We start from the raw sequence: 16206 nt of genomic DNA on the forward strand, positions 1-16206 counted from the left end.
TTACTCTAATGGGCTTATGTTTATTTATTAATTGTCAATCAAGCCCGTATCACTGTTAATAATGATTAACCAGTCATTAATCATCAAATTGTCAATATTCAAAAAAAGGAAAAAGAAAAAAATAAAATAATTAAATTAGAGTGTGGGGGATATGTTCATCATCAAGGCTGTGGCTTACTCATGCTTTTCTAAACAATAATTATTACCAAATAAGAAGTGAATAGTGTAATTAATAAATAGAAAATTAATTAAAATGGTATTTTACATATATTTTTCTATAATAGACACAATATTTATTTGCTTTCTCAGTGAAAAAAAATTAAATTTAAATATTATGGGCTCAAACTCATCGCTAAAGACATCAGCCCAATTACAAGCAAATACCCAATATATATACCTCCAGTGCATAAGGAAATTAATTAAGTATATAAGTAAATAATTGTCGTTAGATGTAATTGATGATTATTTTAAGTATCTTTTATGTTTTTCGAGATGCTCTCTAGAATTTGATTGGAGAATTTTCGTTGGAACGAAGTTTTGGCGTACTAATTTGCGTTCGTAACGCTATTGTTTATTCCAATCAAATAAGATTTTTGAGAAGTTCCAGTGGATCGTAACGCACCATAATTATTTTAAAATGAATGGAGTACGAGCATGTTGGATCGAATTTACTATCGAATAAGAAGTGGATAGAAGATAAAAGTAAATCATAATTACAAAAAAAAAAAAAAAGTTCAATATTTGGTCACATGTATTGAACATGTATTGAAACATAAAATTGAGAGGCAAATAGAATAAATAGGGTATGGGACCGACAATGAATTATCATGTGAGTGCAGAGGAGGGCAGATAATTTTGTCTTAATTAATGATTAATTAAAATTTAAAATACCTTAATGATTGAATTAGGCAAACATTAATTAAATCAACAGTGAAGACTGAAGAGGAAGCAAACGGTGTTAATTGGAGAAAGAACGCCGTTGTAAGAAGGAACACAGTTTTCACAGATTCTTTTGCGGAAACATTACGCCACGTGTCAGACAGCGCGACCGACACGGTAGCCGGCACATGGGGGCGGGCTGACTGGTCAGATGTTTTGGAGCAGTGATCGTCTGCGCCGCACCTGCTGCTGCAAGTTCTGTGATTAGCATATTTTGCCCAATTCCTTTCAGATCAGACTTTCAAATTGGATTTTTTTTCACCCAATTAAAAACTCAAATTAGAATTATGGGTATTAATTTTATTCATATATCTTTTTAAGTTCCACATTTTATTTAGAACTTATGAGATATTAAATTGTCTTTTAAACATAAAATAAGCTCTTTTTTTTTTTTATTTTTTTTTTATTGCATATATAGTCACTTGTAAACTGTAAACTCTAAAAAACCTTGTAATAATCTTATAATATTAAAAAATATATATAGACGTTTGTTTAGATGGTGTTTGTTTAACAACTTTTTCAAGATTAATTTAACGTGTCAAGAAATTGAGTTGGACCTAACCCACGATACTCTTAGAAACCATCTTATGTTTTAATTAATAGTTTAATACAACTATACTTACAAAAGCATAAGGTCAATATCTAGGTGTATATATTATTATTATAAATATTATGATATATATATTTATTACAAAGTAACGTTAAAAAGCATGAAAGCTGAAAAGTTAAGGTGAGAAATATAAAATGGTGGATTGAGAGTGTGCATCATGTAGTTGATGCCTTCAATTGGAAACAATCTATATGAATTGATATATATATATATATATATATATATATATATACACGATTGCAGGTCGAGTTTGTTACACATGGTTAATCTAGTGTGGTTTACATTTTTTGTGTGGTTTACAAGCTAATATACGAGAGTGAAAATTTATCCAGTGTACCTACAAAAGTTTGCTTATCAAATTTATTATGATAAGGTTTTATTGAGGTTGATTATTTAATTAATTTAATGGTGGTGTGAGATTGTATTAGTTGCAAGGCTTTTGTCTTCTTTTGGTTGAGTGAAGTTATTGCACAAGACCCACAAATTGGTCCCTCTTTAAGCACTTTATTTCTTTATATCCCCAAAGTTTTGTCCTCTTGCCTAAGAAATTCATTAAAAAAACATAACTTAAAGTGGACAAAGAACAATAGAACATGCAAAAGCACAGGTAATCAATCCAGTAAATTTTATATAGTTTTACCTATAAAAAAAACAATTAATTCAAAATAAACATTTTTTTATTCCAAAAAGAAAAAGTAAAAATGGTTTATATAATGCATTATCATACAATTATTTACAACGGTTGATTATTTTCTAAGTAGGAATTTGTTTTGGTTGGCAATCACTCTCATGGAGAAAAAAATAAAAAAAAAAATTAATCATTAAAAAACCCTAATCCAGTTTCCAATTTAATCCTCAAAACGAATTTAAATTGTAAGAGAAACAAGGTATGTATAATCAGCAAGTATTCTTAGAATTAATACAAGGTTCAGATAAAAATAAAAAGCAAGTTACAATTAACACAAAACACTACTAGAGATCATTAATCTTTTCCATTCTACTATCTCTGTCTTTCCTTCTTTCTTACCCAAAAAAGAAAAAAGTCGAAATACACGGGAACTTCTAGAATCTTCGCCCTTCTCCCACATAAAACCGTTAACTTAACTCAAAATCAAATGCATCGAAGAAAATCGGAGAAGGAAATTAAAATGAAAGTATTACATGATAGCAGCACCGTTAATAATACAATAAATAAATACGGACACCGGCTCATGACTTCCTAGGTCTTCCCCTCTTACCCGTTCCTTTTCCTTCACTACTCTTTGTGGCTTTCGGCTCTGATGGGGGCCGCCCCCTCCCACGACCGGTGCCTTTTTTCGCAGGGGCTGCTGCACTTTTGCCTCTTCCTCTACCGGAAGATCTCCCACCGCCTCTTCCCTGTTTCGATTGACCGTTGGATATTTCGTCACTGTTTTCACTTTCGTACTCGCTGTTGTTTTCATCCTCTGACGAACTTTCTGAGTTATTCTTCCTCTTATTCGAGGTTTGAGATTTTTTGGCTGGACCCTTTTTCGTAGCTTTTTCAGCTACGGTTTCGTCATCAGGTTCTTCTGTTACTGCATCATGGAAAATTCAGAAAAACACAAAATTAAAATTATATTCAATTATTCGCAGTAGCTGCCAAACCATGCTAGAGATAAAAACATATCTATTTTAACTATACCTTCAACAGCGGCTTTGCCGTCATGTACTTCAAGCTGTCAAGAAAAACATAAAACTAAAAGTTGAAAAGATAATTGATAGTTGGGAATTGCACTCAATTTTACATGTTCAAGAAAAAAGTGCAGAAAAGAAAATATTATTATACCTGCTCAAGCCGATCAGCAATATTGGCTCGATCAACAACCACCAAGGAATGCGCAAGTCCACAAGCAGCACTACATTGAATCATAGCCCAAAAAAGAAATCCTATAAGATGTAAGAGAAGGCAAGGATAAATCTCTATATTTTTAGAAAATAGTACCAAGTACCAACCTTATGACATGCATTCCCTCAAGGATGTCCACTTTTTTAGGGACTGCAGAAGATCTACAACGAGACAAGAATATAAAATATTGACATAATTCTAGGTAGAGCTTTAGGAGAGCACAAAAGTGTGTGTGTGTGTGTGTGTGTGTGTGTGTGTGTGTGTGTGTGTGTGTGTGTGTGTGTGATGCAAACTTTTATATATTGAAATAACCATATACTTTTGGCCATGCGGTCCGTATCCAAGCTCTCCAGATTGTGCGTGGCCCCAGCTTATGCATGAAGAATCAGCACCTACAAAGTGGTGCATATTTCCCGAATCCATGCAACGTATATTCCAGCCACTGTAGAATATGTCAGCTTGTGAAACTCATAGATACAATCCATTTTTGGTGCAATAAAATCCTACTCTTAAATTATGAACATCCTTCAAATTTGAGTTCTATCAAAAGGTATCTCTTATATTTCGAACATGAATCAGAAATGATTAGTTAGTTATGGAAAACATTCAGACAATTAAAACAAACACTGTATCAGTGATGCAAGAAGTAGAAACCTCAAATCCATTAAAGGCTTCGGGTACATCCAATCATCCCCACTGGTCTTTATTTTGCCCCACATGTAAAGCTGTCCACCTCCTGCAGAAATAGCAGATTCAGTGAAGCAATTTGTTCGTAACACCCAAAAATATATCTCTTTCAGTCCCACATTAAAAAAAAAAAAAAAAAAAAAAAAAAAAGAAGAGATAGAGAGAACGAAAATGGTACCAGCTGTACATGCACAATTGGCAGAACCGGCAGAAACAACAGCATCCGCAGGCAACACATTGTGCCTTGTGAAAACATCTACACGGCGCGGTGAAAATTCATCCTTCTGTTCTCTGTGTCCAAGCCTTCCATAACCACCATAGCCCCATCTAATCAATTCAAAACAAGAAACGCAGAAAATCAGGTTTGTTTTTCACCAAGAATTCCAGAATACATAAAACGACACAAAGTATACCACAGCAAACTTACGTGTAAACAAATCCATTCTTATCAACTGCCACTGAGATCAGACAAAAGAAACAAACAACTACATATTAACTATCTTACACAAACGGATGATAAAAAAATTATAAAAAAATTAGCGCTGGAAATAAGAATTGAAAGCGGAACAAATTAATTGTGTGAAAAGTGAAAACCTGTATGATTAGTTCCACAAGCAACTTTTACTATCGTCTCTCCAGCAAGAGCGGCTATAGCCTTCGGGCGAGGTTGGGCTTCATAAGCAAGCCTCACTGAGCTGTCTTTGGTATTATACTGCCAGTGAAAGAATATTGCTTTCAACAAAAACACATCAACTAAAATATTTGAGTAGAACGGAAACAATGTAACATTTAGGCATTATTGAGATATCATGAAACAGAGATGAAAACTTCTATATCATCAAAGATGCAAAAAGGGCAATTTAGAAATAATCATATTTCACATCAGAACATAGAATCGCAAACAAATATCTACATTTGGAAAGTCAAAAGGTACCAAATAAATATAACAATAAGAAATTTGCTCTCTTGATCCTACCTCATTGTCGGTACCATGTCCAAGTTGACCATATTGTGGAAGACCAGCAGTTCTAGATGGAATAGATTTTTTACAAAAATAAGAAAAATATCAGCACTTGCCCAATAGATAAGCAAAAGAACAATCAATTAAGCAGATATAGTCAGGTAAAATTTAGAAAAAAGTTTAAAAACCATACATTATAGAAGATCCTTCAACAGAAGTCAACCACACTGTAAAATCACCTCCACAAACGGCAGTTTTGACATCAGATACTTGACAACGAATGGGAGAAGATTCAATTTCTGCGACAAAAATAGCAAAATGTTAAGGCCATCACTAAAATATATTAATAATGAGATAAATTGGGAAAACCCAAGTTATTGCATGCATAAAATATTAATGCACACAATAACAGTTCAGATAAGACTACTCATTACAAGCATTTCCACTCAATAGTAGTACCGAATTGCAAAACAAACACATAAGAAAGAAATTTAACAACGACCCCTTTAGCCGTTCCAAGTACAGATTCTTAAACAGGTTCTGTCAAATAGAAAGCACAATTATGAAATCTACCATCAATTTCCAAAGTAAAGACAAAACATAAATCTACATTAGCAAACAAGTTAATCAATTCAACTTCCACGAACATCAATAGTTGTCCCTGAGAATATGCAAAGTATTACCTCTTAAAATCACAATACTCAAATGTTATTCATGTCTAAGGTCCGAGTCCATTATTATTTCCAAATATATTTGACTGATTTCATACCGACAATTTATTCCTGCAGCTTGTAGAAAGTAGGCTTAGTTTACTATATGTATTAATGAATGAGTCTAAAAGAACTCAGAACTCATAATTAAAAAAAAAGTAAAAAAAAATAAAATAAAAGAACCCAAAACTAGTGACCAGTTATACTAAATGTTCTATATTTCAATCCAATTTTGTAATTGCAGAGAAACTCAATATAACAGAATGTAAAGCTATCAAAACCAGATCACTGGATAGGAAATAACAAAGAAGTTTAACAATGACATAAAATACTATTTCGAATGTCAAATAAAGTCTAATGAGTCTCTTCACATCGAGAACCCCATACTGATCAGGAATTGCAAGGAAAATCTGAAAGAAGTGACCAATAAGACAATCACAAGAATATTTCAAATAATGTTCTCAAAAACAACTAATTTATCTCAATTCAGAGACATAATTCACATGGAATAACAGAACAGATTATTACCAGAGTGTAACAGAACCAAAAGATAGTACAGCACTTATCCATAATAAGATGACAGCAAAAAGCGACAACCATAATAAATCCCAAGAATATACAGAAGGAACAAATAGGACCTCAAACTGCAACGAAGATATATAGTTATATACTTTCTCAATCTGAAATATTTAAAGATGTTGACAAAAATAACAGCTATCCAATAAGTATATTATACTTCCAGTCCAAAGAATACATGTAAGATAGCAGAATCAAGTTTCTGTTTTTGAGATTCAGACACAATTGACTGCACTGGGACACTACGACACTTCAATTAAGCAATTAAAATCAAGAATTCCGGGGATAAATCTGAGTGTCAAACACTCAAACTCACCAGTTTTTGCTGAACCTGAACCGAGCTGCCCATGCTTATTCCAACCAAATGCAAGAGAGATCCCATCTTCAGTCACTACCACTGAATGACTCCTTCCAGCCGCCGCTTTAACAATTTTGTGCCTAAAATTATGTGTGTGCTAGTTAATTGGCAAGCCTAACATTATTCAAGAACAAGTTATTCATATAGCAGGAATTGAATTGGTCGTTTCATCATATTCCGGACTTTAACGAAGAGTACGCAATTTTCGTTTAAACAAAAATGTACGGTTAGAGGATTATCGTACTGGGACAATTCTGAAACAATAGTCGGCCTATCTCGTTGAACTTTATCCCCATGACCAAGCTGCCCTTTCTGCACATATTACAAAACACAAGAAATGCACAATCAATAAATAAAGATTAAGGAGCTAATACTGGAATTGTTCTAGCTAACAGAACCCAACATACGTCATTGCGCCCCCACGTGTAACAGCGCCCTTGTACATCCAATGCCACACAATGGCAAGACACTACATTTCACAATAAAGCCAATATCAAATTTCCCCACACATTCAAATTTAAGAAAAGGCCAATAAACATTCAAAATCATCAAACCTAGACCAAAAAAATTTAGAAAACATAAAATCCAAATTCAAACAAAAAAAATCATTTTTTTCTATCTTTTATTATTATTTTTTTCCTTTACCGCATCCAGCAGCAACAGAGCGAATTTCCACCCCCATAAGCGGGCGCAGCCTCGTCGGAGAGACCAAATTTTCCTCCGGCGAGGTCCTCCGGCGTCCCATTGCATCCCACGCCGTCGTACCGCAGAAGAGTAGCTCCCCGCCCTTGACCTCCTCCACCTTCTTCTCCTCCTCGACCAGCGCCATCTCCCGCCAACTCAACCGCTCAAAAAAAATTCAAAAAAATGCGAAACCCGAGATCCGGATAACCGGTCGAACGACGGCGGAAAACGCGAGTAATTACGGCGACGAACCGGCGGAGAGGTGGGATTCCGAAGAAGAAAAAGGGGGGATTTTTAAAAGTTGAAAACCCTACTGCAGAGATAACCAACCACTAGTAATTTGCTTTGCTTTAATTTTAATTTTTGTATTTGCAGTGGAAAAAGGGGAAAGCTGAGTGGGGATAAGGGATTTCACTCTGCGGTTTCCGAGAATTTTGAATGACTTTAATTTGGTAATTAATAAATAATTAATAATTAATCTAATTTAATTAGTTTTTAATTATTTCAAGAAATTAAACTGAAAAGGAGGGGCTGTTTGGGTGTCGTTGTCAAATAGATTTCGGCTTTTTTTGCCTTTTGTTTTGTCTTTTGTAGGGTTTTAAGGGGGTTCCCGCCCCGCGAGTTTTTTCCTATGAATATTTGGGATTCCTTCGACCCTACACCTAGTGATAAATATTGGGTGGGTCTTCTGCTGTCACGTGTTCTTTTTTTTTATTTTTCTAAAACCCCTAAAATAAATCCTAGTGGGAAATCTATTATAAAATATAAAAAAGAGATACGTGGCAGCAGAAGACCCACCCGGTGTTTATCACTGGGTGCAGGCCCGTTTCTGAGAATTTGGGGGCCTTAGGCGAGGTTTAAAGAACAACTGAAAACAGGGGCCCCTATTTGATAAAACTTTTTTCTATTAACGGGGTGTTCGAAATTGAATGTATTAAAAAAATATAAATAATATTCTCTAAAAATGATGAAATAAAATATTATGGGGGTTTGAGGGCGGTGCCCCCGAAATATTTTTTGAAATGTATGAATATAAAGTAGCGAAAAATGTGGAAAAAAATTCAAAATTAACAATATGATTTGCTCGTTCACTTCTTCCCGTGACGTATAATCTTTATAGCAAATAGACTTCATAAATATTTATAAACTTGAATACACTAATGAATATTGATTCTTATTTACCAACCCTCATTAGGAGAGTTGCTACCTAGCCTTTACCAATAGGGTAAAGGTCTAGGGTTCGAGTTCCCCCTTCCCCTACTTTCCCTGACTTGAATTTACTCAAAAAAAAATATTGATTCTTATTTTAGAATAAAAATAAGTAATTACGACGTTATAAATTTAATATTTAGTTGCCCCAAAGTTAGGAAAATGGCAAAAATATCGATTGATCATTTAGCTTAAATTTATTTTAGAACCGATGTTCCAAAATATTATATATAATAAATTATTAAAAATAAGTACTAATATATAAAGTGTAAATAAAATAATTTGGGGGCTCCAAAATTTCGTAAATATTCGGGGGCCCTAAGCGACCGCCTACTTCACCTCCCCTCAGAACCGACCCTGACCGGGTGTAGGGTCGAACAAATCGATATTTGGGGAATACATAGGTTAACACTTTGTAAAAATTAAAATTAAATTATAGCAAAATATTTGTTAATCTTAAAATCTCATTTGAGTATTGAGTAATTTCAATTTTCAACTATAATTATTTCATCTTTTCTTAATATTAGTAATTTGCCCGTGCCATTCAATTACAGGATAAACTACTAGTCCATGTGCACTCGATAATTATATTTCAAAAGTAATAACGGATCCATTAATTATAGAACACTATTTTTTAAACAGGATGAAAACATTTAACTTGCATTTCAATTATTAAATACTAATTAGTGAAAGAAAAAAAAAACTTTTCTATGTCTTCTCTTTTCACATGATAATTAATTAGTAGAGAATTAATATTATATTTTTATAATTATAATTTATATGAATAAAATATCCCTAAAGATTAATATTTTATTATTAGAAAAATTATAAAATATATAAAATTATATAAGCATCACCCACTCGGATAACCCGGACAATGCGTTTATGATGTATATGTCATAACAATTTGAAACCATAAGTGAGAGTTTTAATAACCACCGATCCGGTACATTATATCGATTTGATCTAACATTATATAACGAGTAACTAGAGAAGCCCTACTATGTAAAACACAATAATACAATGTTGTTCTAACATTATATAAGGAGTAACTAGAGAAACCCTACTATATAAAACAAAAAATAATACAATGTTCTACAAGTATCCGGTCAAGATTAACTTGATCTAACATTATATCCGTACGAGTAACTAGAGAAACCCTACTATTTATAGTAACATTATATTCTTTGCACTGTATTCACCATGGATGACGGAAGCTATACGCGATTTAGTTCAAGGGTAACGATGCGCGCTTAGTCGGTACCCTTCGAAAGTGGCTGAAATAAAATGCTACATTATGCCAAATTTCCATAATTATTCCATTATAGATAAATCAACTATTTGAAAGTTAATCCATGGCGCGAGCAAAATGGCATTTACTGTACACTTCTTAGTTCTTACAAATCAAGGCAAGTACAAGGTTTAAGTCACACCAGAACTCAATTAAGGTAAAATAATAATAATAATTAAAAATAAATAAATAAAAATCGATAATTCATATAGCTAGGCGGGGCTTTTTTCGCTGGCAGTTATTCGTATGCCAGTTAATAAATAGCCTCCAGATGAGCTCATCTGCATATGTGGATGAGTTCTTGATGGAAGAACCTGCAATATGTAAGATAATATGTAATTACTACGAGTAACAGATAGTATTACGAGCCGTTTTCAATAAAAATTATTTTTATTAAAAATATTGGACATTATATAGAGTATCGAGAGTTGTACCTGATACTCACGCAACCAAGATTCCGAAATTTGCAAGCTGATGGCCATTTTCTCCGTCTGCAGATTGTGCATGCATGTTGCTAGAGATTTTTCTTGTTCTTGTTTGTTTAACCAGATGAGACGATTAAGATAATTAATTACCTGGAGATATACTACTGAATACTGATAAATGACGAGTGGGGCCGAGTAATTAATATTATATTTTTGTAATTATAATTTATATGAATAAAATATCCCTAAAGATTAATATTTTATATTAGAAAAATTATAAAATATATAAAATTATATAAGCGTCACCCACTCGGATAACTCGGACAATGCGTTTATGATGTCCATTAACGTATATGTCTGGTGCCACTGCAGCAGTGACACCATACATCGCCATAGTAGGAGTCAACGCTCCTCATGCGGCTCCAGCCGTAACACAACCACCACTAGAAGGTAACTCTCACCAAGCGAGTGTGTCGTGGGCATCTACTTCGAACCTTAAATTCCGTACAACAACTCACCACGGAGAATCATCTGCGATCATACGCTGAAGGTCCTCTTCGGTTATCAGAACCGTTCGAGGAGCAAGGAGAAGTTGATCATGTTGAGGACCAAGTAGGGCATCGCGATGGGAGCGTTCGCTTCCTTTGTGATGATGTATGGTGCCACTACTTCAGTAGCCCGAGTTGAAGCTTCCGCGATCGTACGCTGAAGGTCCTCATCGGTTATCTGAACCGTTCGAGGAGCAAGTAGAAGTTGATTTTGTTGAAGCTTCTGCGATCATACGCTGAAGGTCCTCATCGATTATCTGAACCGTTAGAGGAGCAAGTAGAAGTTGATTTTGTTGAAGCTTCTGCGATTATACACTGAAGGTCCTCATCGGTCATTTGAACCGTTCGATGAGCAAGTAGACCTTGGCGAACGAAATATTTTGGGAGCAGAGGTAAGCCCCCAGGGAGTCGATAATCCTTGGTGAACAAAATATTTTGGGGGCAGAAGTAAGCCCCCAGGGAGTCGATAACCCTTGGCGAACGAAATATTTTGGGGGCAGAGGTAAGCCCCCAGGGAGTCGATAACCCTTGGCGAGCGAAATGTTTTGGGGGCACTGTAAACCCCTAGGGAGTCGATAATCCTTGGCGTACAAAATATTTTGGAGGCAGAGGTAAGCCCCCAGGGAGTCGATAACCCTTGGCAAACGAAATATTTTGGGGACAGATGTAAGCCCCCAGGGAGTCGATAACCCTTGGCGAACGAAATATTTTGGGGGCACTGTAAACCCCCAGGGAGTCGATAACCCTTGCTAGCGTTGAATGGCCTCCTCGGTTCTATGAACCGATCAAGAGGCGGGAAGAAGGGGATCCTGTTGAGGATCTAGTGGGACATCACGAGTAGGGTCTCGTGGTGGATCCCGAACATGGGGAGGAGGAAGTGGCAAACCAGAGCCTCCATGAGGTGGGAGGTTGTTAGCACTACGTGATGGTGTCTGCCTTCCCACAGACGGCGCCAAAATGATGATGCTAAAGATAGATCACCTTATAGAGTTGAAGTAGAATGAGCTGGAAGAGCAGAGTGGATCACTGGCTCACGTGCTTGATGACCTTGAGATACCTGCGATCACAGAACACGTGAACTAGGCCGGGGGTTGATCCGGCGGAAACCCCTCCGACGCTCAAGTCAGACGTGCGGATAGTGGAAATAGTCCATAGAATACAGTGGGTAGTATTGCTCAGTGAATATGACGTACCTTAAGGAATGAGTTCAAACCTTTATTTATAGCTTAGTTGATATTGTCGGGCTCAAACTTTACTTAAAGGTGATTGGGCTTCGGTGATAGTGGTCTTCGATATTGGGCTCGTGGCCCAGTAGGTAAATAATTTGTAAGCTCATTGGGTTGGGCCAATTAGGCATATCAATGTCATAACAATTTGAAACCATAATTGAGAGTTTTAATATCCACCCATATGAAGAATAGAATATGAGAAAGAGAGAAATAATAATACGTAATAGAAACCCCCATTATATCATGAGTTGATTACATGGAATATATAGAGATAAATATTGCAAGGTAATAGAGTTTGACTAGGTAACTAAGAGGGTGTTTGGCTAAGCTTATTTTAAACAGCTGATAAGCTCTTACATCTGATAAGATGTTTTAAGAGCTGATAAGCTGTTACATCTTATTTTTAGGATTAATTTTTAGAGTGTTTGGATAATAAGCTTATTTCCTAATTTTACTCATTATAAGATCTTAAATAAAAAGGTGGTGTAGAGGTACTTATTTAAAAAGATCTTATTTGCTCTCCAACAGCTTATTTTTAAAAAAATTAAGATTTTTTTTAAAAAAATTATCAAACACTTTGGAAGAGTTTATAAGCTCTAAAACATCTTATAAGCTCATTTTAACATCTTATAAGCTTAGCCAAACACCCTCTAAATCATAACTAATCTAGGTAATCGGATCATACTAGAATCCTAATATTAGGAGAGTTCTATGATATAATATTCTCTAACACGCCCCGCAGTCGAAACGTGACGAACGTGAAGACTGGACAATCACTTGCTAACACGCTCCCGCAGTCGGAACGAATATACTCCAAAAGTGAAGACTGGACAGAAAACCCACGAAATCCAGCAGTAGTGAAATCATTGGTGAAAATATCTGCCAAAATGATATGAAAATAAAATAATAATAACATGAAGAGAAAATTATTTATTTATTTATTATTATTATTATTTTTTTAATCGAGAGAGAGAAGATATGAAGAGGGAAGAAGAATAATTAAAGAAGGATATATATCAAAAGAGAGAAAAGAGATTAACCGACTAGGAAGAAGAAGATGTCGGAAAAATAATATACGTTACCACCACCGGGGGAGGGAGAAAATTGGTTTGGTGGTCGCCGGCCATGGAGAAGAAGAGAGGCATCGGCTAGGTTTTAGGCCATGGAGAAGAAAAAGAAAAATATAGAGAAGATGCACCACCGAGAGAGGGAGAAAATTCGGACGGTGTTCATGAAAAAGATAGAAAAAAGAAAGAAAAATATTAGAGTACCATTACCGAGGAGGAGGGAGAAAATTGAGTGGTGGAGAAAATTGGGTGGTCACCGCCATAGAGAAGAAAGGCGGCTAGGTTTTCACCGCCGTGAAGAAAAAAATGCGGCTAGGTTTTCACCGCCGTGAAGAAGAAAGGCGGCTAGGTTAAAATAAACTTCTGATACCACATAGGAAGAATAGAATAGGAGAAAGAGAGAAATAATAATACGTAATAGAAACCCCATTATATTATGGGTTGATTACATGGAATATATATAGAGAAATATTGCAAGGTAATAGAGTTTGACTAGGTAACTAAATCCTAACTAATCTAGATAACCCGATCATACTAGAATCCTAATAGGGTCCATTTGATATATACCCCTCATATGGAAAATATATAGGAATAGGTCCACCCCTAAAATTCTCTCTTTGAGATAGCCCCCTGGAAAGGCAAAAGTATAATTGTGCCCTTATGTGCAATTTTTGCCCAGCTGCATTCAGTATTTTTCAACTGCAATCAGCATTATGACAAACTGCATTAACAGTTTTTGGACCTGCATTTATCATTTTTATAGAGTTTTTTAATAAAAAAAATATAAATGTTTATTTTATTATTATTTTTTATATATACCTCTTTTGTATTTTTTGATTTAATTTTTATTTTTTTAATTTTTTTAATTGTTAAAATTTTTAATTTTTAATTTTTAATTTTTTAATTTTTTTAATTTTTTTTTAATTTTTTTTTCAATTTTTTGATAAATTTACTGTACTGAAATTGAGTACACATGACTATAGTATACTACACATGTCTAATGTATACCACAATCATGTATAGTTATATATAATCATGTACAGTTTTTTTATCCCAAAATTATGATCGACCGATTATGTAAACCATTAATTCATATATAAAAAAATTCATCTTCACCAACAACTAAAATCACAATTTGAATTTTGATATTATAAATTCAATTAGTACCAAGTATATGACCACTTGTGACTATATATGACTACATGTATATGACCACATGTGACTATATATTACTACATATATATGACCACATGTGACTATATATGACTGCATGTATATGACCACATGTGACTATATGAGTATAGTCATATATAGTGTAGTTTGTATTTATAGCTTCAAATCCTACTTTTCAACACGACAACAATTCCAATATATCGATTGCAAAAGAACTGCACCATGCCCTCTCGACAAAAACTTATTGCATAGAAGTTGTTCGAACACCAAGATCTGTGACAAAAAAATCAAATTCACCTTAAAAATTGAAGTTATAAATCAACTCAACAACAAAATACGGATTGAAAACACACAATCACATGCACATGTTACTACATATTACTATATATTCCATTTTAGAGAGATGGGGCAAATTGTTCCAAGTACCCCATCTTAAATTAACTCCTCCACTGTTGTATTTCATACATAATTCACCTCAAAACCAAATCCAATATATTTCTCACCATTTAAAAAAAAAATTTGAAATACAATTAACGGAAAATGGTTTAAAATTAACGGAAAATTATTAAAATATTATCAAATGCTAAATTATTCTCTGCAAGTTATACAAATAACAAAACATGTGAGAAAAAAATATGAGTTAAAGAAAACGAAGAACAAAAATAGAACAAGCGAATTACATTACATGATTTTTTATAAAATACATAAACAATGAAAATCATTTCTTTTGACATATTTACTTTAGAGACTCGTGCGGCGGAATACATTGAAATATTGATTATGTTCATCGATTGCGGCCGGAATACAGATCCTATTTTTCTCCGGAAATACAAATCGTCGTCGAAATACGGAGCCCGTGCAACGGCAACAAATTTGTATATATATATATATATATATATATATATATCGGATCTATATATACTTGATGATGCTAATTACTTAGATCACCGGAGTAGTATAGAAAATGAGCTGGGAGAGCAAAGCTGATCAGTAGCTAGTCAACTCGATGTTCCTGAGGTCCCTACAAAATAAGCACACGTGAACTAAGCCGGGGGTTGATCCGGCGGAAACCCCTCCGACGCTCAAGTCAGATGCACGGATCGTAGAGAGAGTAGAGAGAATAAACTCGTGGTCGATTATAAATAATGAGAACGTACCTTTACAAATGAGTAAAACACCTATTTATATCTCGGTGATTGGGTTGGGCTTACTTTGTTGGGCCCAAGCCTTACTTTGAAGGTATTTGGGCTTTCGTGTAATGGGCCTGATTAGTAGATATATTTAGGGGCCCATTGGGCCGGCCCATTTAGGTATATCATTAAGCCCCCCAACTCTCGATTCGAGACGGAGACTTGTGTAGAGGGGTTCGGGTCGTGTTGAGAGTTAATTGCGTCGTGGATTGAATAGTTTCCTTTGGCGGTGAAATAATTCCTTAGTTTAAATAAGGGATAATCGGATTTATTTGGCAGTGAAGTATATATTTAAGGGTTTTAAATATTATACCAGAGCCAGATAAATAGACTCATTTTACGGTGGAAAGAATTAAACTTCAACTCTTGCAATAAATATGGGTATGTTCTTTGAACTCTAAGTCTTCTTCTGTGCTATTCTTCTCTTGAATTTTTTGCTTTTGTGGTAGAGTAGAAATTTTTTGTTTTTGATTTTTTTTTGTGCGGAGAAAATTTAGTCATGTCGAATCCGGGTAATTCGAAATCTTTACGAATTAAACTTCGCGATCCGGTTGAAGGGGTCGAGAAAACTTTTGGTTCCGTGGGCATGGAACGCGAGAAGGTAGTACGATCGGGTGGAGAAATTGGATCTGCGGTAGGTGGAGCTCGAAATTCTGTGCAGGTGGGTGGGGTAGGTGGTTCG

The 16206-nt window shown here is 34.8% G+C and overlaps 1 protein-coding gene across 1 annotated transcript; it reads right to left on the bottom strand.

The window, feature by feature from the left end:
* Positions 1–2441: 2441 nt before the first annotated feature.
* On the bottom strand, positions 2442–7942 carry LOC105956433 (Regulator of chromosome condensation (RCC1) family protein). Its single transcript, XM_012980283.2, has 15 exons — positions 7354–7942; positions 7116–7177; positions 6953–7020; positions 6667–6788; positions 5258–5363; positions 5080–5131; positions 4698–4815; positions 4531–4561; positions 4282–4430; positions 4071–4152; positions 3736–3858; positions 3524–3577; positions 3357–3426; positions 3213–3246; positions 2442–3105 (listed from the first exon to the last, which is right to left on the bottom strand). The coding sequence occupies exons 1-15, from the start codon at positions 7535–7537 to the stop codon at positions 2759–2761; spliced, it is 1602 nt and encodes a 533-aa protein (XP_012835737.2). The 5' UTR covers positions 7538–7942; the 3' UTR covers positions 2442–2758.
* Positions 7943–16206: the final 8264 nt, after the last annotated feature.

This window comes from Erythranthe guttata, chromosome 3 (assembly GCF_056151865.1).
Source record: "Erythranthe guttata isolate IM_541 chromosome 3, IM_541, whole genome shotgun sequence".
In the NCBI taxonomy this organism is placed as follows: domain Eukaryota; kingdom Viridiplantae; phylum Streptophyta; class Magnoliopsida; order Lamiales; family Phrymaceae; genus Erythranthe; species Erythranthe guttata.

Coding starts and splice junctions, on each gene's coding strand:
- LOC105956433 (XM_012980283.2), bottom strand. CDS start 7,537: ATGGCGCTGGTCGAGGAGGAGAAGAAGGTGGAGGAGGTCAAGGGCGGG. Junction 4,562..4,697: donor TTGTGGAACTAATCATACAG/GTTTTCACTTTT, acceptor GTCTGATCTCAG/TGGCAGTTGATAAGAATGGA. Junction 4,431..4,530: donor AAGAATGGATTTGTTTACAC/GTAAGTTTGCTG, acceptor TGAATTGATTAG/ATGGGGCTATGGTGGTTATG.